The sequence below is a fragment of the Staurois parvus genome, unplaced genomic scaffold (assembly GCF_062004578.1).
Source record: "Staurois parvus isolate SC_StPar_1 unplaced genomic scaffold, SC_StPar_1.0 ptg000715l, whole genome shotgun sequence".
Classification (NCBI taxonomy): Eukaryota; Metazoa; Chordata; class Amphibia; order Anura; family Ranidae; genus Staurois; species Staurois parvus.
In genome coordinates, this window is record NW_028318511.1 from 2054686 (window position 1) to 2079239 (window position 24554).

Below are 24554 nucleotides of genomic sequence, written 5' to 3' on the forward strand. Positions count from 1 at the left end.
TGGAGAGTCCAAAATCAGACTCCCTTCTGCATAGAAACCAATCAGCTTCTAACCTCAGCTTGTTCAATGAAGCTTTGGCAATGAAACCTGGAAGCTGATTCGTTTCTATGCAGAAGGGAGTCTGATTTTGGACTCTCCAGCTTTAGTAAATAAACCCCTAAAAGTCTAACATGCCATGTCAGTTTCAGTAAAAAATTAAAATAACAATAGTAGAATGTGAATACCTGTTACCAGATAGGGCTCACACTGTACAGGTGTATACATCATTACAAAAAGCACAATAGAAAAATAAAATAAATAATGTCACACTATTAATGAAGGTTTCCTAATTGGTAGAGGGTTTATCCACAAAAGTTGAGCAAAAATGAAAATACAAATGTTAGATATTTTCCAAAGCTCTTTCAGCTGTCTGAAAGCTTTCGGATGAGAGGTCCATATTTGCCATATTAGTTTAAATTTATGACGTTTGTAGTTTTTATATGCAAGCATGAGTTCAAAACGACCCTGGGTGTTAAGTCTTTCTATAACTTTGTATAGATTGGGTTTCCATAGACTCAAAATAGTCTAGCAGCAATGAGTATTTGTGTTACAATAGTTCTAAAACCACATTTTGTAACTCACTAAATCTGTTATCTCAAGAGTAATTTAAATTTATTATTAATAGAGCACACTCATGATTTTAGTAGGCTCCATTTAAATATGTTGTTCAGTGAGTGCTAGAGAACAGAATGCCTCCAGTTTTCTTTTTCTTTTCTTTTTATTTATATATCATACTTATTGAGAAATAAGTCTAAGTAAGAAAAAGCATAAAGATTTGAGAGAGGAGAGCTAAGAGAGACAGAGATTCAACAGTCAAGAAGATGGAAAATTTGGAAATGTAACTAACAATGCTGTATTTACTTTTGATTACAGATTTAAAAAATAGTATTATATTGTCACTGAAAAAAACAATCTTTGATTATTTTCTTCCAGTGTGCACTGTAAGCATGAAAGATGCAGGTTGCACTTGGTCGGACTGGATTGATGTGGACTATCCTGGCAATGATAAGGATAATGGAGATTTTGAAACTTTTGAAAACATCAGGAAAAAGGGAATTAATATATGTACTTCACCTCAGGATGTAGAATGCAGAGCAAAACATTTCCCTGACGAACCCTTGAATGAGTTAGGTCAACAAGTGACATGCAGCAAATATGTTGGTCTAATTTGTCTCAATAGTCAACAGCCAAAGAGACTGTGTTACAATTATCAAATCAGAATTCAGTGTTGTTCCTCAACAACAACATGCAGTGAGAGTACAACATTATCAACACCATCTACTACAATATCTACAGGAACTTCTGTTGTATCTACAAGTGGAACACCAACGACTACTTCCTCTTTTTCCACATCATCAACCACAAGTGGATCAACTATTACTTCAGTCCATACCAGTATCCCTTACCATGAATCTACAACATCCACGACAGGAGAAACAACAATTTCAACCACAAGAGGATCATCAACTACAACCACCGTAACAAAAACAACTCCCTACACTGTTTCCACAACCCCATCCACAATTACAACTACTCCTTCTACGGAATCCAGCACCATTACAAAAACACCAACCACTACTTCCTCTGTGTCTACATCATCGCCCACAAGTACAACAATTACTTCTACTACATCTACCACCACTGCAACAACAAAACCAGTTGTTTACACAATACCTACATCTTCAACCACAAGTGAAATAACTACCTCTACTACTTCAACAACATCAACCACTAAATCTACCACTCCTTCTACAACACCATCCACAACTAAAACAGTAACTTCATCTACACCTTACACAGAAACATCAACGCATTACACAGGATCTACACCATCAACGACTAGTAGTACAAGAACTATCTCTACCACTTCCACAACATCAACCACTACGCCTACCACTCGTTCTACAACACCATCCACAACTAGAAAAGTAACTTCATCTACACCTTCCACCCCTTCATCCACTACAAAATCAACTACAACCTCAACAACCTGTGCATTTGCAAGTTCCATGAAATGCTACTGGACACCATGGATTGATGACAGCAGTCCAGTTATTAAATCCTATACTGGTAGTGATCGTTCAAGAGGTTCCTCCAGTGAAGAATCCCATGGTCTTTTCAGGGATTACTGGTCAGAAGAGGACCACAGTCCATCAAGCCGTCACTCTAATAAGGATCAAAAGAGCTCTCAGAGAAAGGATTCTTCATACAGAGGTTACAATCCATTCACAGACAAATCTAATGAAAGAGGTAGCAAGAGTTCAAGTGAGGAGGACCACAATCTAGCAAAACAGCACTCCATTGAAGAAAACAACCCTTTGGCTACACTGACAAATTCTGGATATCAAATTTGCTCAGTGCAGGAAATGGCAAGCCAAATAGAGTGTGAAGTAGCAGATTCAAGAAAAAAAGCACCAAATTCTGTTTCAAAATGTGATGGAAATATTGGACTTGCATGCCTTGTTCCAAATCGAAGAGGACCAGAGTGTTCAAATTATAAGATTAGGGTAAAGTGTTGTTCTACATTCTGTGGTGAAACAACAATTTCAACCACAGGAGGATCAACAACTACCACCACCATAACAAAAACAACTCCCTACACTGTTTCTACAACCTCATCCACAATTAAAACTACTCCTTCTACGGTATCCAGCACCGTTGTAAAAACACCAACCACTACTTCCTCTGTGTCCACATCATCACCCACAAGTACAACAATTACTTCTACTACATCTACCACCACCGCCACAACAAAACCAGTTGTTTACACAATACCTACATCTTCAACCACAAGTGAAATAACTACCTCTACTACTTCCACAACATCAACCACTAAATCAACCACTCCTTCTACAACACCATCCTCAACTAAAACAGTAACTTCATCTACACCTTCCACAGAAACATCAACGCATTACACAGGATCTACACCATCAACGACTAGTAGTACAACAACTACCTCTACTACCTCCACAACATCAACCACTAAATCTACCACTCCTTCTACAACACCATCCACAACTAAAACAGTAATATCATCTACACCTTCCACAGAAACATCAACGCATTACACAGGATCTACACCATCAACAACTAGTAGTACAACAACTACCTCTACCACTTCCACAACATCAACCACTACGCCTACCACTCATTCTACACCATCCACAACTAGAACAGTAACTTCATCTACACCTTCCACCCCTTCATCCACTACAAAATCAACTACAACCTCAACAACCTGTGCATTTGCAAGTTCCATGAAATGCTACTGGACACCATGGATTGATGACAGCAGTCCAGTTATTAAATCCTACACTGGTAGTGATCGTTCAAGAGGTTCCTCCAGTGACGAATCCCATGGTCTTTTCAGAGATTACTGGTCAGAAGAGGACCACAGTCCATCAAGCCGTCACTCTAATAAGGATCAAAAGAGCTCTCAGAGAAAGGATTCTTCATACAGAGGTTACAATCCATTCACAGACAAATCTAATGAAAGAGGTAGCAAGAGTTCAAGTGAGGAGGACCACAATCTAGCAAAACAGCACTCTATTGAAGAAAACAACCCCTTGGCTACACTGACAAATTCTGGATATCAAATTTGCTCAGTGCAGGAAATGGCAAGCCAAATAGAGTGTGAAGTAGCAGATTCAAGAAAAAAAGCACTAAATTCTGTTTCAAAATGTGATGGAAATATTGGACTTGCATGCCTTGATCCAAATCGAAGAGGACCAGAGTGTTCAAATTATAAGATTAGGGTAAAGTGTTGTTCTACATTCTGTGGTGAAACAACAATTTCAACCACAGGAGGACCAACAACTACCACCACCGTAACAAAAACAACTCCCTACACTGTTTCTACAACCTCATCCACAATTAAAACTACTCCTTCTACAGTATCCAGCACCGTTGTAAAAACACCAACCACTACTTCCTCTGTGTCCACATCATCACCCACAACTACAACAATTACTTCTACTACATCTACTACTACCGCAACAACAAAACCAGTTGTTTACACAATACCTACATCTTCAACCACAAGTGAAATAACTACCTCTACTACTTCCACAACATCAACCACTAAATCTACCACTCCTACAACACCATCCACAACTAAAACAGTAACTTCATCTACACCTCCCACAGAAACATCAACGCATTACACAGGATCTACACCATCAACGACTAGTAGTACAACAACTACCTCTACCACTTCCACAACATCAACCACTACGCCTACCACTCGTTCTACAACACCATCCACAACTAGAACAGTAACTTCATCTACACCTTCCACCCCTTCATCCACTACAAAATCAACTACAACCTCAACAACCTGTGCATTTGCAAGTTCCATGAAATGCTACTGGACACCATGGATTGATGACAGCAGTCCAGTTATTAAATCCTACACTGGTAGTGATCGTTCAAGAGGTTCCTCCAGTGAAGAATCCCATGGTCTTTTCAGGGATTACTGGTCAGAAGAGGACCACAGTCCATCAAGCCGTCACTCTAATAAGGATCAAAAGAGCTCTCAGAGAAAGGATTCTTCATACAGAGGTTACAATCCATTCACAGACAAATCTAATGAAAGAGGTAGCAAGAGTTCAAGTGAGGAGGACCACAATCTAGCAAAGCAGCACTCCATTGAAGAAAACAACCCCTTGGCTACACTGACAAATTCTGGATATCATATTTGCTCAGTGCAGGAAATGGCAAGCCAAATAGAGTGTGAAGTAGCAGATTCAAGAAAAAAAGCACTAAATTCTGTTTCAAAATGTGATGGAAATATTGGACTTGCATGCCTTGATCCAAATCGAAGAGGACCAGAGTGTTCAAATTATAAGATTAGGGTAAAGTGTTGTTCTACATTCTGTGGTGAAACAACAATTTCAACCACAGGAGGACCAACAACTACCACCACCGTAACAAAAACAACTCCCTACACTGTTTCTACAACCTCATCCACAATTAAAACTACTCCTTCTACAGTATCCAGCACCGTTGTAAAAACACCAACCACTACTTCCTCTGTGTCCACATCATCACCCACAACTACAACAATTACTTCTACTACATCTACCACCACCGCAACAACAAAACCAGTTGTTTACACAATACCTACATCTTCAACCACAAGTGAAATAACTACCTCTACTACTTCCACAACATCAACCACTAAATCTACCACTCCTACAACACCATCCACAACTAAAACAGTAACTTCATCTACACCTTCCACAGAAACATCAACGCATTACACAGGATCTACACCATCAACGACTAGTAGTACAACAACTACCTCTACCACTTCCACAACATCAACCACTACGCCTACCACTCGTTCTACAACACCATCCACAACTAGAACAGTAACTTCATCTACACCTTCCACCCCTTCATCCACTACAAAATCAACTACAACCTCAACAACCTGTGCATTTGCAAGTTCCATGAAATGCTACTGGACACCATGGATTGATGACAGCAGTCCAGTTATTAAATCCTACACTGGTAGTGTTCGTTCAAGAGGTTCCTCCAGTGAAGAATCCCATGGTCTTTTCAGGGATTACTGGTCAGAAGAGGACCACAGTCCATCAAGCCGTCACTCTAATAAGGATCAAAAGAGCTCTCAGAGAAAGGATTCTTCATACAGAGGTTACAATCCATTCACAGACAAATCTAATGAAAGAGGTAGCAAGAGTTCAAGTGAGGAGGACCACAATCTAGCAAAGCAGCACTCCATTGAAGAAAACAACCCCTTGGCTACACTGACAAATTCTGGATATCATATTTGCTCAGTGCAGGAAATGGCAAGCCAAATAGAGTGTGAAGTAGCAGATTCAAGAAAAAAAGCACTAAATTCTGTTTCAAAATGTGATGGAAATATTGGACTTGCATGCCTTGATCCAAATCAAAGAGGACCAGAGTGTTCAAATTATAAGATTAGGGTAAAGTGTTGTTCTACATTCTGTGGTGAAACAACAATTTCAACCACAGGAGGACCATCAACTACCACCACCGTAACAAAAACAACTCCCTACACTGTTTCTACAACCTCATCCACAATTAAAACTACTCCTTCTACAGAATCCAGCACCGTTGTAAAAACACCAACCACTACTTCCTCTGTGTCCACATCATCACCCACAACTACAACAATTACTTCTACTACATCTACCACCACCGCAACAACAAAACCAGTTGTTTACACAATACCTACATCTTCAACCACAAGTGAAATAACTACCTCTACTACTTCCACAACATCAACCACTAAATCTACCACTCCTACAACACCATCCACAACTAAAACAGTAACTTCATCTACACCTTACACAGAAACATCAACGCATTACACAGGATCTACACCATCAACGACTAGTAGTACAACAACTACCTCTACCACTTCCACAACATCAACCACTACGCCTACCACTCGTTCTACAACACCATCCACAACTAGAACAGTAACTTCATCTACACCTTCCACCCCTTCATCCACTACAAAATCAACTACAACCTCAACAACCTGTGCATTTGCAAGTTCCATGAAATGCTACTGGACACCATGGATTGATGACAGCAGTCCAGTTATTAAATCCTACACTGGTAGTGATCGTTCAAGAGGCTCCTCCAGTGAAGAATCCCATGGTCTTTTCAGGGATTACTGGTCAGAAGAGGACCACAGTCCATCAAGCCGTCACTCTAATAAGGATCAAAAGAGCTCTCAGAGAAAGGATTCTTCATACAGAGGTTACAATCCATTCACAGACAAATCTAATGAAAGAGGTAGCAAGAGTTCAAGTGAGGAGGACCACAATCTAGCAAAGCAGCACTCCATTGAAGAAAACAACCCCTTGGCTACACTGACAAATTCTGGATATCATATTTGCTCAGTGCAGGAAATGGCAAGCCAAATAGAGTGTGAAGTAGCAGATTCAAGAAAAAAAGCACTAAATTCTGTTTCAAAATGTGATGGAAATATTGGACTTACATGCCTTGATCCAAATCGAAGAGGACCAGAGTGTTCAAATTATAAGATTAGGGTAAAGTGTTGTTCTACATTCTGTGGTGAAACAACAATTTCAACCACAGGAGGACCAACAACTACCACCACCGTAACAAAAACAACTCCCTACACTGTTTCTACAACCTCATCCACAATTAAAACTACTCCTTCTACAGTATCCAGCACCGTTGTAAAAACACCAACCACTACTTCCTCTGTGTCCACATCATCACCCACAACTACAACAATTACTTCTACTACATCTACCACCACCGCAACAACAAAACCAGTTGTTTACACAATACCTACATCTTCAACCACAAGTGAAATAACTACCTCTACTACTTCCACAACATCAACCACTAAATCTACCACTCCTACAACACCATCCACAACTAAAACAGTAACTTCATCTACACCTTCCACAGAAACATCAACGCATTACACAGGATCTACACCATCAACGACTAGTAGTACAACAACTACCTCTACCACTTCCACAACATCAACCACTACGCCTACCACTCGTTCTACAACACCATCCACAACTAGAACAGTAACTTCATCTACACCTTCCACCCCTTCATCCACTACAAAATCAACTACAACCTCAACAACCTGTGCATTTGCAAGTTCCATGAAATGCTACTGGACACCATGGATTGATGACAGCAGTCCAGTTATTAAATCCTACACTGGTAGTGTTCGTTCAAGAGGTTCCTCCAGTGAAGAATCCCATGGTCTTTTCAGGGATTACTGGTCAGAAGAGGACCACAGTCCATCAAGCCGTCACTCTAATAAGGATCAAAAGAGCTCTCAGAGAAAGGATTCTTCATACAGAGGTTACAATCCATTCACAGACAAATCTAATGAAAGAGGTAAGAAGAGTTCAAGTGAGGAGGACCACAATCTAGCAAAACAGCACTCAATTGAAGAAAACAACCCCTTGGCTACACTGACAAATTCTGGATATCATATTTGCTCAGTGCAGGAAATGGCAAGCCAAATAGAGTGTGAAGTAGCAGATTCAAGAAAAAAAGCACTAAATTCTGTTTCAAAATGTGATGGAAATATTGGACTTGCATGCCTTGATCCAAATCGAAGAGGACCAGAGTGTTCAAATTATAAGATTAGGGTAAAGTGTTGTTCTACATTCTGTGGTGAAACAACAATTTCAACCACAGGAGGACCAACAACTACCACCACCGTAACAAAAACAACTCCCTACACTGTTTCTACAACCTCATCCACAATTAAAACTACTCCTTCTACAGAATCCAGCACCGTTGTAAAAACACCAACCACTACTTCCTCTGTGTCCACATCATCACCCACAACTACAACAATTACTTCTACTACATCTACCACCACCGCAACAACAAAACCAGTTGTTTACACAATACCTACATCTTCAACCACAAGTGAAATAACTACCTCTACTACTTCCACAACATCAACCACTAAATCTACCACTCCTACAACACCATCCACAACTAAAACAGTAACTTCATCTACACCTTCCACAGAAACATCAACGCATTACACAGGATCTACACCATCAACGACTAGTAGTACAACAACTACCTCTACCACTTCCACAACATCAACCACTACGCCTACCACTCGTTCTACAACACCATCCACAACTAGAACAGTAACTTCATCTACACCTTTCACCCCTTCATCCACTACAAAATCAACTACAACCTCAACAACCTGTGCATTTGCAAGTTCAATGAAATGCTACTGGACACCATGGATTGATGACAGCAGTCCAGTTATTAAATCCTACACTGGTAGTGTTCGTTCAAGAGGTTCCTCCAGTGAAGAATCCCATGGTCTTTTCAGGGATTACTGGTCAGAAGAGGACCACAGTCCATCAAGCCGTCACTCTAATAAGGATCAAAAGAGCTCTCAGAGAAAGGATTCTTCATACAGAGGTTACAATCCATTCACAGACAAATCTAATGAAAGAGGTAGCAAGAGTTCAAGTGAGGAGGACCACAATCTAGCAAAACAGCACTCCATTGAAGAAAACAACCCCTTGGCTACACTGACAAATTCTGGATATCATATTTGCTCAGTGCAGGAAATGGCAAGCCAAATAGAGTGTGAAGTAGCAGATTCAAGAAAAAAAGCACTAAATTCTGTTTCAAAATGTGATGGAAATATTGGACTTGCATGCCTTGATCCAAATCGAAGAGGACCAGAGTGTTCAAATTATAAGATTAGGGTAAAGTGTTGTTCTACATTCTGTGGTGAAACAACAATTTCAACCACAGGAGAACCAACAACTACCACCACCGTAACAAAAACAACTCCCTACACTGTTTCTACAACCTCATCCACAATTAAAACTACTCCTTCTACAGAATCCAGCACCGTTGTAAAAACACCAACCACTACTTCCTCTGTGTCCACATCATCACCCACAACTACAACAATTACTTCTACTACATCTACCACCACCGCAACAACAAAACCAGTTGTTTACACAATACCTACATCTTCAACCACAAGTGAAATAACTACCTCTACTACTTCCACAACATCAACCACTAAATCTACCACTCCTACAACACCATCCACAACTAAAACAGTAACTTCATCTACACCTTCCACAGAAACATCAACGCATTACACAGGATCTACACCATCAACGACTAGCAGTACAACAACTACCTCTACCACTTCCACAACATCAACCACTACGCCTACCACTCGTTCTACAACACCATCCACAACTAGAACAGTAACTTCATCTACACCTTACACAGAAACATCAACGCATTACACAGGATCTACACCATCAACGACTAGTAGTACAACAACTACCTCTACCACTTCCACAACATCAACCACTACGCCTACCACTCGTTCTACAACACCATCCACAACTAGAACAGTAACTTCATCTACACCTTCCACCCCTTCATCCACTACAAAATCAACTACAACCTCAACAACCTGTGCATTTGCAAGTTCCATGAAATGCTACTGGACACCATGGATTGATGACAGCAGTCCAGTTATTAAATCCTACACTGGTAGTGATCGTTCAAGAGGTTCCTCCAGTGAAGAATCCCATGGTCTTTTCAGAGATTACTGGTCAGAAGAGGACCACAGTCCATCAAGCCGTCACTCTAATAAGGATCAAAAGAGCTCTCAGAGAAAGGATTCTTCATACAGAGGTTACAATCCATTCACAGACAAATCTAATGAAAGAGGTAGCAAGAGTTCAAGTGAGGAGGACCACAATCTAGCAAAACAGCACTCCATTGAAGAAAACAACCCCTTGGCTACACTGACAAATTCTGGATATCATATTTGCTCAGTGCAGGAAATGGCAAGCCAAATAGAGTGTGAAGTAGCAGATTCAAGAAAAAAAGCACTAAATTCTGTTTCAAAATGTGATGGAAATATTGGACTTGCATGCCTTGATCCAAATCGAAGAGGACCAGAGTGTTCAAATTATAAGATTAGGGTAAAGTGTTGTTCTACATTCTGTGGTGAAACAACAATTTCAACCACAGGAGGACCAACAACTACCACCACCGTAACAAAAACAACTCCCTACACTGTTTCTACAACCTCATCCACAATTAAAACTACTCCTTCTACAGTATCCAGCACCGTTGTAAAAACACCAACCACTACTTCCTCTGTGTCCACATCATCACCCACAACTACAACAATTACTTCTACTACATCTACCACCACCGCAACAACAAAACCAGTTGTTTACACAATACCTACATCTTCAACCACAAGTGAAATAACTACCTCTACTACTTCCACAACATCAACCACTAAATCTACCACTCCTACAACACCATCCACAACTAAAACAGTAACTTCATCTACACCTTCCACAGAAACATCAACGCATTACACAGGATCTACACCATCAACGACTAGTAGTACAACAACTACCTCTACCACTTCCACAACATCAACCACTACGCCTACCACTCGTTCTACAACACCATCCACAACTAGAACAGTAACTTCATCTACACCTTCCACCCCTTCATCCACTACAAAATCAACTACAACCTCAACAACCTGTGCATTTGCAAGTTCCATGAAATGCTACTGGACACCATGGATTGATGACAGCAGTCCAGTTATTAAATCCTACACTGGTAGTGTTCGTTCAAGAGGTTCCTCCAGTGAAGAATCCCATGGTCTTTTCAGGGATTACTGGTCAGAAGAGGACCACAGTCCATCAAGCCGTCACTCTAATAAGGATCAAAAGAGCTCTCAGAGAAAGGATTCTTCATACAGAGGTTACAATCCATTCACAGACAAATCTAATGAAAGAGGTAGCAAGAGTTCAAGTGAGGAGGACCACAATCTAGCAAAACAGCACTCCATTGAAGAAAACAACCCCTTGGCTACACTGACAAATTCTGGATATCATATTTGCTCAGTGCAGGAAATAGCAAGCCAAATAGAGTGTGAAGTAGCAGATTCAAGAAAAAAAGCACTAAATTCTGTTTCAAAATGTGATGGAAATATTGGACTTGCATGCCTTGATCCAAATCGAAGAGGACCAGAGTGTTCAAATTATAAGATTAGGGTAAAGTGTTGTTCTACATTCTGTGGTGAAACAACAATTTCAACCACAGGAGGACCAACAACTACCACCACCGTAACAAAAACAACTCCCTACACTGTTTCTACAACCTCATCCACAATTAAAACTACTCCTTCTACAGAATCCAGCACCGTTGTAAAAACACCAACCACTACTTCCTCTGTGTCCACATCATCACCCACAACTACAACAATTACTTCTACTACATCTACCACCACCGCAACAACAAAACCAGTTGTTTACACAATACCTACATCTTCAACCACAAGTGAAATAACTACCTCTACTACTTCCACAACATCAACCACTAAATCTACCACTCCTACAACACCATCCACAACTAAAACAGTAACTTCATCTACACCTTCCACAGAAACATCAACGCATTACACAGGATCTACACCATCAACGACTAGCAGTACAACAACTACCTCTACCACTTCCACAACATCAACCACTACGCCTACCACTCGTTCTACAACACCATCCACAACTAGAACAGTAACTTCATCTACACCTTACACAGAAACATCAACGCATTACACAGGATCTACACCATCAACGACTAGTAGTACAACAACTACCTCTACCACTTCCACAACATCAACCACTACGCCTACCACTCATTCTACAACACCATCCACAACTAGAACAGTAACTTCATCTACACCTTTCACCCCTTCATCCACTACAAAATCAACTACAACCTCAACAACCTGTGCATTTGCAAGTTCCATGAAATGCTACTGGACACCATGGATTGATGACAGCAGTCCAGTTATTAAATCCTACACTGGTAGTGTTCGTTCAAGAGGTTCCTCCAGTGAAGAATCCCATGGTCTTTTCAGGGATTACTGGTCAGAAGAGGACCACAGTCCATCAAGCCGTCACTCTAATAAGGATCAAAAGAGCTCTCAGAGAAAGGATTCTTCATACAGAGGTTACAATCCATTCACAGACAAATCTAATGAAAGAGGTAGCAAGAGTTCAAGTGAGGAGAACCACAATCTAGCAAAACAGCACTCCATTGAAGAAAACAACCCCTTGGCTACACTGACAAATTCTGGATATCATATTTGCTCAGTGCAGGAAATGGCAAGCCAAATAGAGTGTGAAGTAGCAGATTCAAGAAAAAAAGCACTAAATTCTGTTTCAAAATGTGATGGAAATATTGGACTTGCATGCCTTGATCCAAATCGAAGAGGACCAGAGTGTTCAAATTATAAGATTAGGGTAAAGTGTTGTTCTACATTCTGTGGTGAAACAACAATTTCAACCACAGGAGGACCAACAACTACCACCACCGTAACAAAAACAACTCCCTACACTGTTTCTACAACCTCATCCACAATTAAAACTACTCCTTCTACAGAATCCAGCACCGTTGTAAAAACACCAACCACTACTTCCTCTGTGTCCACATCATCACCCACAACTACAACAATTACTTCTACTACATCTACCACCACCGCAACAACAAAACCAGTTGTTTACACAATACCTACATCTTCAACCACAAGTGAAATAACTACCTCTACTACTTCCACAACATCAACCACTAAATCTACCACTCCTACAACACCATCCACAACTAAAACAGTAACTTCATCTACACCTTCCACAGAAACATCAACGCATTACACAGGATCTACACCATCAACGACTAGCAGTACAACAACTACCTCTACCACTTCCACAACATCAACCACTACGCCTACCACTCGTTCTACAACACCATCCACAACTAGAACAGTAACTTCATCTACACCTTACACAGAAACATCAACGCATTACACAGGATCTACACCATCAACGACTAGTAGTACAACAACTACCTCTACCACTTCCACAACATCAACCACTACGCCTACCACTCATTCTACAACACCATCCACAACTAGAACAGTAACTTCATCTACACCTTTCACCCCTTCATCCACTACAAAATCAACTACAACCTCAACAACCTGTGCATTTGCAAGTTCCATGAAATGCTACTGGACACCATGGATTGATGACAGCAGTCCAGTTATTAAATCCTACACTGGTAGTGTTCGTTCAAGAGGTTCCTCCAGTGAAGAATCCCATGGTCTTTTCAGGGATTACTGGTCAGAAGAGGACCACAGTCCATCAAGCCGTCACTCTAATAAGGATCAAAAGAGCTCTCAGAGAAAGGATTCTTCATACAGAGGTTACAATCCATTCACAGACAAATCTAATGAAAGAGGTAGCAAGAGTTCAAGTGAGGAGAACCACAATCTAGCAAAGCAGCACTCCATTGAAGAAAACAACCCCTTGGCTACACTGACAAATTCTGGATATCATATTTGCTCAGTGCAGGAAATGGCAAGCCAAATAGAGTGTGAAGTAGCAGATTCAAGAAAAAAAGCACTAAATTCTGTTTCAAAATGTGATGGAAATATTGGACTTGCATGCCTTGATCCAAATCGAAGAGGACCAGAGTGTTCAAATTATAAGATTAGGGTAAAGTGTTGTTCTACATTCTGTGGTGAAACAACAATTTCAACCACAGGAGGACCAACAACTACCACCACCGTAACAAAAACAACTCCCTACACTGTTTCTACAACCTCATCCACAATTAAAACTACTCCTTCTACAGTATCCAGCACCGTTGTAAAAACACCAACCACTACTTCCTCTGTGTCCACATCATCACCCACAACTACAACAATTACTTCTACTACATCTACCACTACCGCAACAACAAAACCAGTTGTTTACACAATACCTACATCTTCAACCACAAGTGAAATAACTACCTCTACTACTTCCACAACATCAACCACTAAATCTACCACTCCTACAACACCATCCACAACTAAAACAGTAACTTCATCTACACCTTCCACAGAAACATCAACGCATTACACAGGATCTACACCATCAACGACTAGCAGTACAACAACTACCTCTACCACTTCCACAACATCAACCACTACGCCTACCACTCGTTCTACAACACCATCCACAACTAGAACAGTAACTTCATCTACACCTTCCACAGAAACATCAACGCATTACACAGGATCTACACCATCAACGACTAGTAGTACAACAACTACCTCTACCACTTCCACAACATCAACCACTACGCCTACCACTCGTTCTACAACACCATCCACAACTAGAACAGTAACTTCATCTACACCTTCCACCCCTTCATCCACTACAAAATCAACTACAACCTCAACAACCTGTGCATTTGCAAGTTCCATGAAATGCTACTGGACACCATGGATTGATGACAGCAGTCCAGTTATTAAATCCTACACTGGTAGTGATCGTTCAAGAGGTTCCTCCAGTGAAGAATCCCATGGTCTTTTCAGGGATTACTGGTCAGAAGAGGACCACAGTCCATCAAGCCGTCACTCTAACAAGGATCAAAAGAGCTCTCAGAGAAAGGATTCTTCATACAGAGGTTACAATCCATTCACAGACAAATCTAATGAAAGAGGTAGCAAGAGTTCAAGTGAGGAGGACCACAATCTAGCAAAACAGCACTCTATTGAAGAAAACAACCCCTTGGCTACACTGACAAATTCTGGATATCATATTTGCTCAGTGCAGGAAATGGCAAGCCAAATAGAGTGTGAAGTAGCAGATTCAAGAAAAAAAGCACTAAATTCTGTTTCAAAATGTGATGGAAATATTGGACTTGCATGCCTTGATCCAAATCGAAGAGGACCAGAGTGTTCAAATTATAAGATTAGGGTAAAGTGTTGTTCTACATTCTGTGGTGAAACAACAATTTCAACCACAGGAGGACCAACAACTACCACCACCGTAACAAAAACAACTCCCTACACTGTTTCTACAACCTCATCCACAATTAAAACTACTCCTTCTACAGTATCCAGCACCGTTGTAAAAACACCAACCACTACTTCCTCTGTGTCCACATCATCACCCACAACTACAACAATTACTTCTACTACATCTACTACCACCGCAACAACAAAACCAGTTGTTTACACAATACCTACATCTTCAACCACAAGTGAAATAACTACCTCTACTACTTCCACAACATCAACCACTAAATCTACCACTCCTACAACACCATCCACAACTAAAACAGTAACTTCATCTACACCTTACACAGAAACATCAACGCATTACACAGGATCTACACCATCAACGACTAGTAGTACAACAACTACCTCTACCACTTCCACAACATCAACCACTACGCCTACCACTCATTCTACAACACCATCCACAACTAGAACAGTAACTTCATCTACACCTTCCACCCCTTCATCCACTACAAAATCAACTACAACCTCAACAACCTGTGCATTTGCAAGTTCCATGAAATGCTACTGGACACCATGGATTGATGACAGCAGTCCAGTTATTAAATCCTACACTGGTAGTGATCGTTCAAGAGGTTCCTCCAGTGAAGAATCCCATGGTCTTTTCAGGGATTACTGGTCAGAAGAGGACCACAGTCCATCAAGCCGTCACTCTAATAAGGATCAAAAGAGCTCTCAGAGAAAGGATTCTTCATACAGAGGTTACAATCCATTCACAGACAAATCTAATGAAAGAGGTAGCAAGAGTTCAAGTGAGGAGGACCACAATCTAGCAAAACAGCACTCCATTGAAGAAAACAACCCCTTGGCTACACTGACAAATTCTGGATATCATATTTGCTCAGTGCAGGAAATGGCAAGCCAAATAGAGTGTGAAGTAGCAGATTCAAGAAAAAAAGCACTAAATTCTGTTTCAAAATGTGATGGAAATATTGGACTTGCATGTCTTGATCCAAATCGAAGAGGACCAGAGTGTTCAAATTATAAGATTAGGGTAAAGTGTTGTTCTACATTCTGTGGTGAAACAACAATTTCAACCACAGGAGGACAAACAACTACCACCACCGTAACAAAAACAACTCCCTACACTGTTTCTACAACCTCATCCACAATTAAAACTACTCCTTCTACAGTATCCAGCACCGTTGTAAAAACACCAACCACTACTTCCTCTGTGTCCACATCATCAACCACAAGTGGAACAACTACTTCTACTGTATCTACCACCGCAAGTAAAACACCAACGACTACTACCTCTATTCCAACATCATCATCTACAAGTACCTCAACTACTCCTTCTGTCTCCACAACTACAAAAGAAACAGAGACTACATCATCAACCACAAGCAGAACAGCATCTACAACTTCAACCTCTTCTACTTCCTCAACAATTGTTACTCTTACTTCCACTTCTGGAACAACCACTTCTCCAATATATACAAACTCATTTACTACATCGTTGACATCATCTACTTCTGTAACTTCCCCTTTGTCCACTACTCTTTCATCTACTACAAGTGGAAAGACTACAGTTAGTTCTTCTTCTACCACATTCTCTTCTACATCCTCAACAATTCCAAGTACAACACACTGCTTCTGTCAAGTAAATACAGCACTATTTTCACCAGGTATGTGCTATGTTTTCTATTGCCAATAATTAAAGGCTACATTATGCAGAGTTCTTAGAACTATGTGAATATTTGTGAATAGATAATATAATGTGAGATAGTAAAACCTCTTTGGAACGTATATCCAGGCTATATATGGGGTTCAACATGCTTCCTTCTGTCATTTTTTTTCCTTAAAAAAAGATTTATTGAGCAATGAAAAACATAAACATAAACAAAAACTTTTGTTATATCGAAATAGCAATTTGCTAGGGACATCTAGCATAGTAATAGGAGTATGTCAGACATAGGACATAACATATAATTCAAACACATAGGAATGAAGGGTCGGACCCCGTACAAAAACATAGGGAACTAAGAGGAGGACGTGAGTCCAGAAAAGACGAGACATGAAGAGGGGCTGAGCGAATATGGTTATGAGAACATATTGTCAATATAGCACGTAGATTCGTGATAGACCGAAGCATGGAATCATTGACATAGAAGTAATTTTTGGAATGGTGGGTGTGGATAAAGTATACTGAGATTTGTTAGTTGTTATTGTGACTCTAAGCCAGATATGACAATGTTGATTCCAGAGTGCTGGAGGCTCCTTCTGTCATTTTGCTTTTAATTTATTTCTACTGTCAAGCAAAGTTCTGGAATTTTTTTTTTTTTGGATAGAGTGGGGGATGGTTCAAGCACCTGTCACTTTTTTTCATTTGAGTCTTACTGGGGAGTATCATAACTTCTTTTCTTGTAGATGTAAAACATAATAGGAGGTCAGAATATATCATATAAGGTCACAGAAACCCCTCCTAGTAAGTGATCGCTGGAACAGATATTATCATTGGAAGATTTTCCTTATTGTCCTTTTCCACTGACAGCTCAACATTTTGGATTTTCTAACACTCCTATTTTCTTTTACAATGGGCACAGGGAGCAAAAAAAGAAGGTAAATCTGTGCAGTGGTGACACAGGTAAAAATTAAAATCTGACAGAAGTTCTAAACCAACCACACGCTGTTAGAAAAAACACAAAAAAAAAATTAGCGTTTGATGCATATTAACATTGTGATAAACAAGGTGGATCTTATCAGCAGAAAGTCCTTAAAGCAGTATTAAACCCCAAACTAAAAATATATTTTATTGCAGTTTACGAATCATTAGATGTGGTGACTGCATCGGTTTTCTTTTCTTTGGCATTCCAGGGGGGTAGACTGTTAGTCTGTCATGTCCTCCATGCTTCCTTCTCTCATTGGGAACCAAGCAAGGGTCACATGAAAGGTTCTCCCTTGGGGTGGGTTTTTGGACTACTCCGGCATTGAGTGGGGCTACTAACTCTGGCATGGGGTAATACTTTTTAATGAGGAGCTTAAGCTGCCTTGCCCCAAACACTTGTTCTTATGTAAATGAAGCATTCGGAGGGACAGGCTGAGCCACTGCCCACTGCAGTCAGCGTACCTCTGCTACCTCACTCTCATTGACAGACAGGGGTCCTGCCGAGCACATAGCGTGGATATAACTTATCTCTTCTCTTTCAGTACCAAGTTATTAGGCCATAGATCTCCGTAACACTAGTCCACTCCTAGAGACTGACAGAGACAGAAAGTCAGGGAGGAAGTCAAAGCACCGACCCTCCCACTACTGGAGAACTTGTCACCTATCAGGTACCACACCAATGGTTGGTTCCTGGTTTCCTTATAGTTACTCGTGAATTCCTTGCTGTAACGATGCTACACAAAGCCCCATTTTTAGTTGTAGACCCAAGCTCTTTAGCAGTATACCTAGACCTCACATTCACCCTTTGGTCCAGGCTTGAAGTAGCTGAAACAACCTTCACTATAAGCTTGGAAACATGTATAACATTATTATTATTATTATTATTATACAGGATTTATATAGCACCAATAGTCTGTGCAGCGCTTTACAAAATGAATGTAGACATTACAGGTACAATACAATTTGGTACAAGAGGAAACAGAGGGCCCTGCTAGGTATAACATGCAAAGACATTCCGTATGTAGCTAAACCTAACTGTAGCTGCCCCAGGTTATCTACATAGGTGAAGTTTCTTAGAGGAAAGTCCAAGCTTGGTGATATTCTAACAGAGAATTTCATGTTCCAGGGTTCTTCCGGCATATCAACATTCCAGAGTGGACCATAGGTCCCAGCAAGTCCTCAGCATGTGTTCCACATACGTTTCCCTAGAGCCCCCCAAGTTCCCCTCTAGAAGCCAGACCTCTTCCCTTTTATATGTCACAGGAAGGAGGATAGACCCCCATGAATCTACTGGGGAAAAGCAGCAAAAACTTTAACCCTTTTCCCCTGACCTGGATAGCTGGATGCTATCTATACATACAGTAGGCAACCTGGCTACACACACTTTATAGTCTGTTACAGGAAACATTTTTTTTTTTCCTTTTGGAATAAAGGTTTTGCATAAATAAATAAAACCAAATCACTTTAATCATCCCTGCCAGTGTTCAGTGGTTTGCCTCATCCATGTAAACTGATACATTCTGCTGGAGAGCTGAAAAGGTTGAGCTTTTGAAAAAAGTAGACTTGCTGGCTGGTTCACCAGATAAAAATAGAAGAAAAAAAAAGATTAAAAAAAGGAAACTAATACAGTCATCACATCTGAGAAATGGTAAGCTGCAATATAATAAATGTTTTCTTTTGGGTTTAATACTGCTTCAATCTCTAGTCAGTCTGACCTCCTTCTTACATCCTGGGCATAAAATCCAAGTACTTACAGCCACTCGTAGGCACCTTCCTTACCCTAGAAAGGTTTAGGCCAGGCAGGGTTTCATTTAAAGGGATAGTTCACCTTTACCAAAAAGCTGCCTATGCAAATAAGGGGTGTCTGTAGATAAAAACAAACTGTGCAGCTCTGATTAAGTTGGATAATGCCCTTGCTATAGGTGTAAGCCATTTGCATACCTTCTGAAGCCTGACTGGAAAAGTCCCAGGACATTGCTAGGTGAGGCCTACTCACTACCTCTCAAGCTCTTTGCATAATCCTTTGAAGTATACAAAGAAAAGTAACGTGTACATGAAAGCAGGTTCATGCCAGTTTATGTATGTTATTACTTTTGTTCCTCACCCATAAATAGATTCTGATTCTTTAATAGGTGGGTATGATTTAGTGTTTTATGTATAGCCCTTATGCATGTGCCAATATCCTGATAGTCAATAGTTTCAAAATAATACATATTGACATAGGAGGTTTGGGATCAATAGAGGTCAATATGCTTTATTGTTAAAGTTAATACCTTCTGTATCTAATTTCTTAATGCCTATGTTTTTTTTTATTTTGTCTTTAAGGTGATATTATTTACAGAACTGCAGATCTGAACGGCTGTGAATATTATGCAATATGTAGCAGCAAATGCCAACCAGAAAAATTTGTTGGAAATTGTTCAGAAACAACAACACCTTCTACTTCAAAATCAACAACCACAGTGACAATAACTGTACCAACAACCACATCTGAAATAACTAAATCAACAACTACATCCTCAACAACTGGTTCGACAACTAAAACACCAGTTACCCTCTCAACACGTCTATCAACTACAGCCCCTCCCACTACTCGTAAGTATAAGCAATAGTTTATGAATGACCTGTTAGGAACTATAAATCCTTACATTTAATATGTTGCAGCTGACCAGTCCTTAGTGGTGGCTGCTTAGTTTTCTTTTTTAGGCAAAGAACATTTCTAGAAAGCAAAATATTGCAAGTAGAAAATACAAAAATTAGGAAGTAGAAAATTCCTGTTGATCTTGCCTGAAATTCAGTTTACTTAACGCTTCCTGTAAGTTTAAAGGAAAGTGCACAGAACCTTTATTGTATAAAAGAAAACTAGCCCCATCAATCCACCACGTATGGAGATGTTTGAAGCTTGGCCTGCATGGCAACTGTGGCTGCCTCCAGAGATGCATTAGAGACATACAGTAAGTACAGACATGAAGGGACAAGAAGTGTATTTTTGCAGGAATATCAGGTGAAGATAATGGAAAATTAACTGGCCTTTTTTAGTTTAGCATACAGAGTGCTGACTTAATACCTTAATCACAGGAAAAAATAAAGTATTTACTCCACTTCCTCTTCTTCTCATATAGCTTGTGATGAATGCGTTTGTCAAATGCCAAAATGTGGGTCTGGCTACAAAGTAGTGTCTTTCTTACCTCCTGGTGCTTGCTGTGTCAACATTACTTGCGGTATGTACTTTTGATATTTTAATCAAATTATTATGCTGTCTCATTGTTTTTTGTTCACAATAGGATACTATTCACAAAATTAAACTGAACTCTGTACACCAGTCCTAATGCCTAAGTTATATCCCAGAATATTCTAACTCTAGGATAAAAAAGAGCATATAGGTAACATTAGTAACTGCATCTTTACATTCCAGACATCTACTTTCAATTTATATGTGCTACTAGTTGAGATCTACTATAAACACAGAGCACTTAACATGGGAACTTATTGTCTGATTATATAAAAGCAACAAGCTGAAAAAATATTACCAGATTAGGTTTCAAAAAGTTTAAATCTGTAGTTTTGCAGGTGTCTACATAAGCCCAGTTCTTCTATTATTACCTGTAGAGTTGTTATTGACCCCCCCAGTGCTGGAATGAGTGTGGGGTAAATAACAACTAGTATAATGTCAAAAAAAGCCGGATACTCCCAAATCCAATAAAAGACAGCATCCAAGCATTAAAGAAGGTAAATTCTAAAACACATTTGGCAAAGGAGCTGCGGCTAGATTTACAGTGTTCAAGGTAACAATCTGTGCAGGCAGTGGAAGAAATTGAAATGGTTTCCAAGCAGGGCTTTTTTCAGCTGGAACTTGCTGGAACTCAATTACACCACCTCTGGCTCAGACCCTCTGCTCCCTGTTCACCCCTATCATTTGTAAACACAGAAGTCCAGCTTCTGTGTTTACAAGTGACAGCTTGTCTCCCAGTGGCTCCAACAAATCTGATCTCCTGAGTGGCTCCCACTGAGTGCAGGATGGTGACAAGGGAGATGCAGGTGCCCAGGGCATGGATGCCGACACCCCCAGTGGATGATCTTCCTGCAAGGGAGAGAGGCGGAGGCAGATACAGTGTGCGGGGAAGTACTTGAGCCAGCTGGGTGCTACTTAATACAGCAACAAAAGTAAGACATGTGGAAGATGGTGGAGCTTTTAAGGAGGGAGGGAGAAGATGGGGCAGTGGAGGGGGGCTGAATGCAGAGATCAGGGCTGAATAGGAGTGAAAATGAGATGTGGATGGGGGATGCAGAGGTAAGGAACTGTGTAAGAAAGCTGAACTCTGTATGCAGTGCACCACTGAACTCTGCACTATGTATGTATTGCACCCCCAAACTATACACATAGCACACCCCTGAACTCTGCACTCAGTGTGCAACCCCCCCCCCCAACTCTGCACTCTGTACATAATGCACTCCTGGTATTTAATGTCCCCTTAAGACCCTCCTGCTGTTAGTTACAGTCGACCACATGCACTATTTGATATGTTTTGGAGGGTGCGTTTCGGAGGGGGGATTTGGGGAGTCATGGTTTAGTTCCTGCGCCTATTTTCTGAGAAAAAAATCCTTGTTTCCATGTAAATGGCAGACTACATTTTATAGTATATCAAGGATTTAAATTGACCGTATCCTTTCTCCACGGCAAAGTTACAGATCCAATGTATTTTGCTGTTTGCCCAGTAAAATGGAATGAGTTTTGCTTGGGTAGTGCAACCAGAGCTCTATTCTTTGCTTGCAAAATAATAGTAAGGAAATAGAGATGGAAATAGAACATTTCTACCCACAACGGCTGAGTGGCCCAGGAGATACACCTCATGCTCTCCTTTGGAAAACATGAGGCATTCCAAGCAAATTCAATGGAATTTGGTATAGCTGGTTGGGTCAAATAAATGACACCCTGACATGCTTTCATACTCATGCTTAAAGTGCACCAGTTATTTAATACAGATAGATAATAGAACTTGCACTAAAGTCTACATGTGGAACTGATTAAAGATTTTATGCCAAACGCTATCCTGATAATGAAATGCGAGATGCATATCACTTACAGTATGTTGTCTAATGTACCCTAATTCTATCCCCCTAAAATGCAGTGCAATGTGATGAAATCTGAGTCCCCACAGTAGCTTATGCATCATATACAATATGCAGCTTGCAGCTCAGAAGTGGAACTTCATTCATTTTATCAGTTTAATTTCTATTTTTATATGTAAAAAAGTGCAGCGCTAAAATAAAAACAAAAATAAAAATAGTAAATAAAATAAAAAATATATTAATAGTCCCAATGGAGGTAAAATAAAGTGAGAAATGCACACTAATCAGATGTGCACATTAAATGTGCAGTGTAGATATCCTACAGTTCAGCAAGTGGTCATCTGTGTGGATCCACGGATGGCACATAGATAGTTAAAAAGTTCCCTTTAAGGGTAAAACCAGGCACAGCTCCATCAAAGGGTAAGAGTCCTTCACTGGGTAGAGCGGGTTATGGTGTCTAAAAAGAGATGCTCCCCACAAGGGGTCAAGAAAAAAAGGTGCCCATAGTGATGTATTGTTTAATAAACAGCATTTATTAAAAGCATGCGACAGCAGCAGAGGATGCATCCAATAAAAAATTGCAGTGTACAAAGGACTAACCATCCTGAAAGGAATAATGGCCGCTGGAGCTCCATGATGCTCCGACGACGTGACGTCACAGCGTACGTAGGCTCCTCCTTACGCATTACGTGCCAAGCAAATCCTCAGACATCTCGCGGAAGAAAAAGCCTACATACACCGTGACGTCACGCCGTCGGAGCATTGTGGAGCTCCGGCGGCCATTATTCCTTTCAGGACGGTTAGTCCTTTGTACACTGCAATTTTTTATTGGATGCATTATTTTTGTTTTTATTTTAGCGCTGCACTTTTTTACATATGTCTTTGTGAGGATTGTTATTGGTTATCCTGTGTGCCTAGCTGCTTTATTTGAAAAGCGCTCACTTATATTATTTCACTTGTAATTTCTATTTTTGTTCTTTTGTATACACAGCTGTCTTTATTTGATTTTTTTTCTCTGTACAAGAAGACTGGAAAAAAGGTTACAAAATGCAATAAATAAAATCTGACTTAAATAAAAAAAAGATGGAATGAGTTGATGTATTCAGTATATAGTTGTTATGATGTTACTCATAACTTTTTTTGTGTGTATTTTTTCACAGTACCGGACACTGTCTGTGTATATGAAAATGATGTGTACCAGGTAAAACACTCTAAAAAGTGACAATCTTTACTAATTGAAATTAAATAGCTGTTACGTGGCAACATTAGGACTGATTGATAAAGATTTGGATAAATATTTGTTGCCCATGGTTACAAATTAAATTCTGGTCCAGTAAGAAATTTTAAACTTTACCTTAGCATCGGCCAGCAGGGGGGCTTTCC

At 40.1% G+C, this 24554-nt stretch overlaps 1 protein-coding gene across 4 annotated transcripts in view; it reads left to right on the forward strand.

The window, feature by feature from the left end:
- The window catches only part of LOC149445614 (uncharacterized), an 86508-nt gene that overhangs the window by 53920 nt on the left and 8034 nt on the right, over nucleotides 1–24554 (forward strand). The window contains exons 33-37 of one of the 4 annotated variants that reach the window (XM_089653536.1): nucleotides 973–13269; nucleotides 13423–17121; nucleotides 20427–20696; nucleotides 21224–21322; nucleotides 24332–24372. In XM_089653536.1, coding sequence (XP_089509662.1) covers nucleotides 973–13269; nucleotides 13423–17121; nucleotides 20427–20696; nucleotides 21224–21322; nucleotides 24332–24372 — 16406 coding nt within the window. Of the gene's footprint in view, nucleotides 1–972; nucleotides 17122–20426; nucleotides 20697–21223; nucleotides 21323–24331; nucleotides 24373–24554 lie in introns of all 4 variants that reach the window. The other 3 variants (XM_089653537.1, XM_089653538.1, XM_089653535.1) reach the window with 3 other exon arrangements.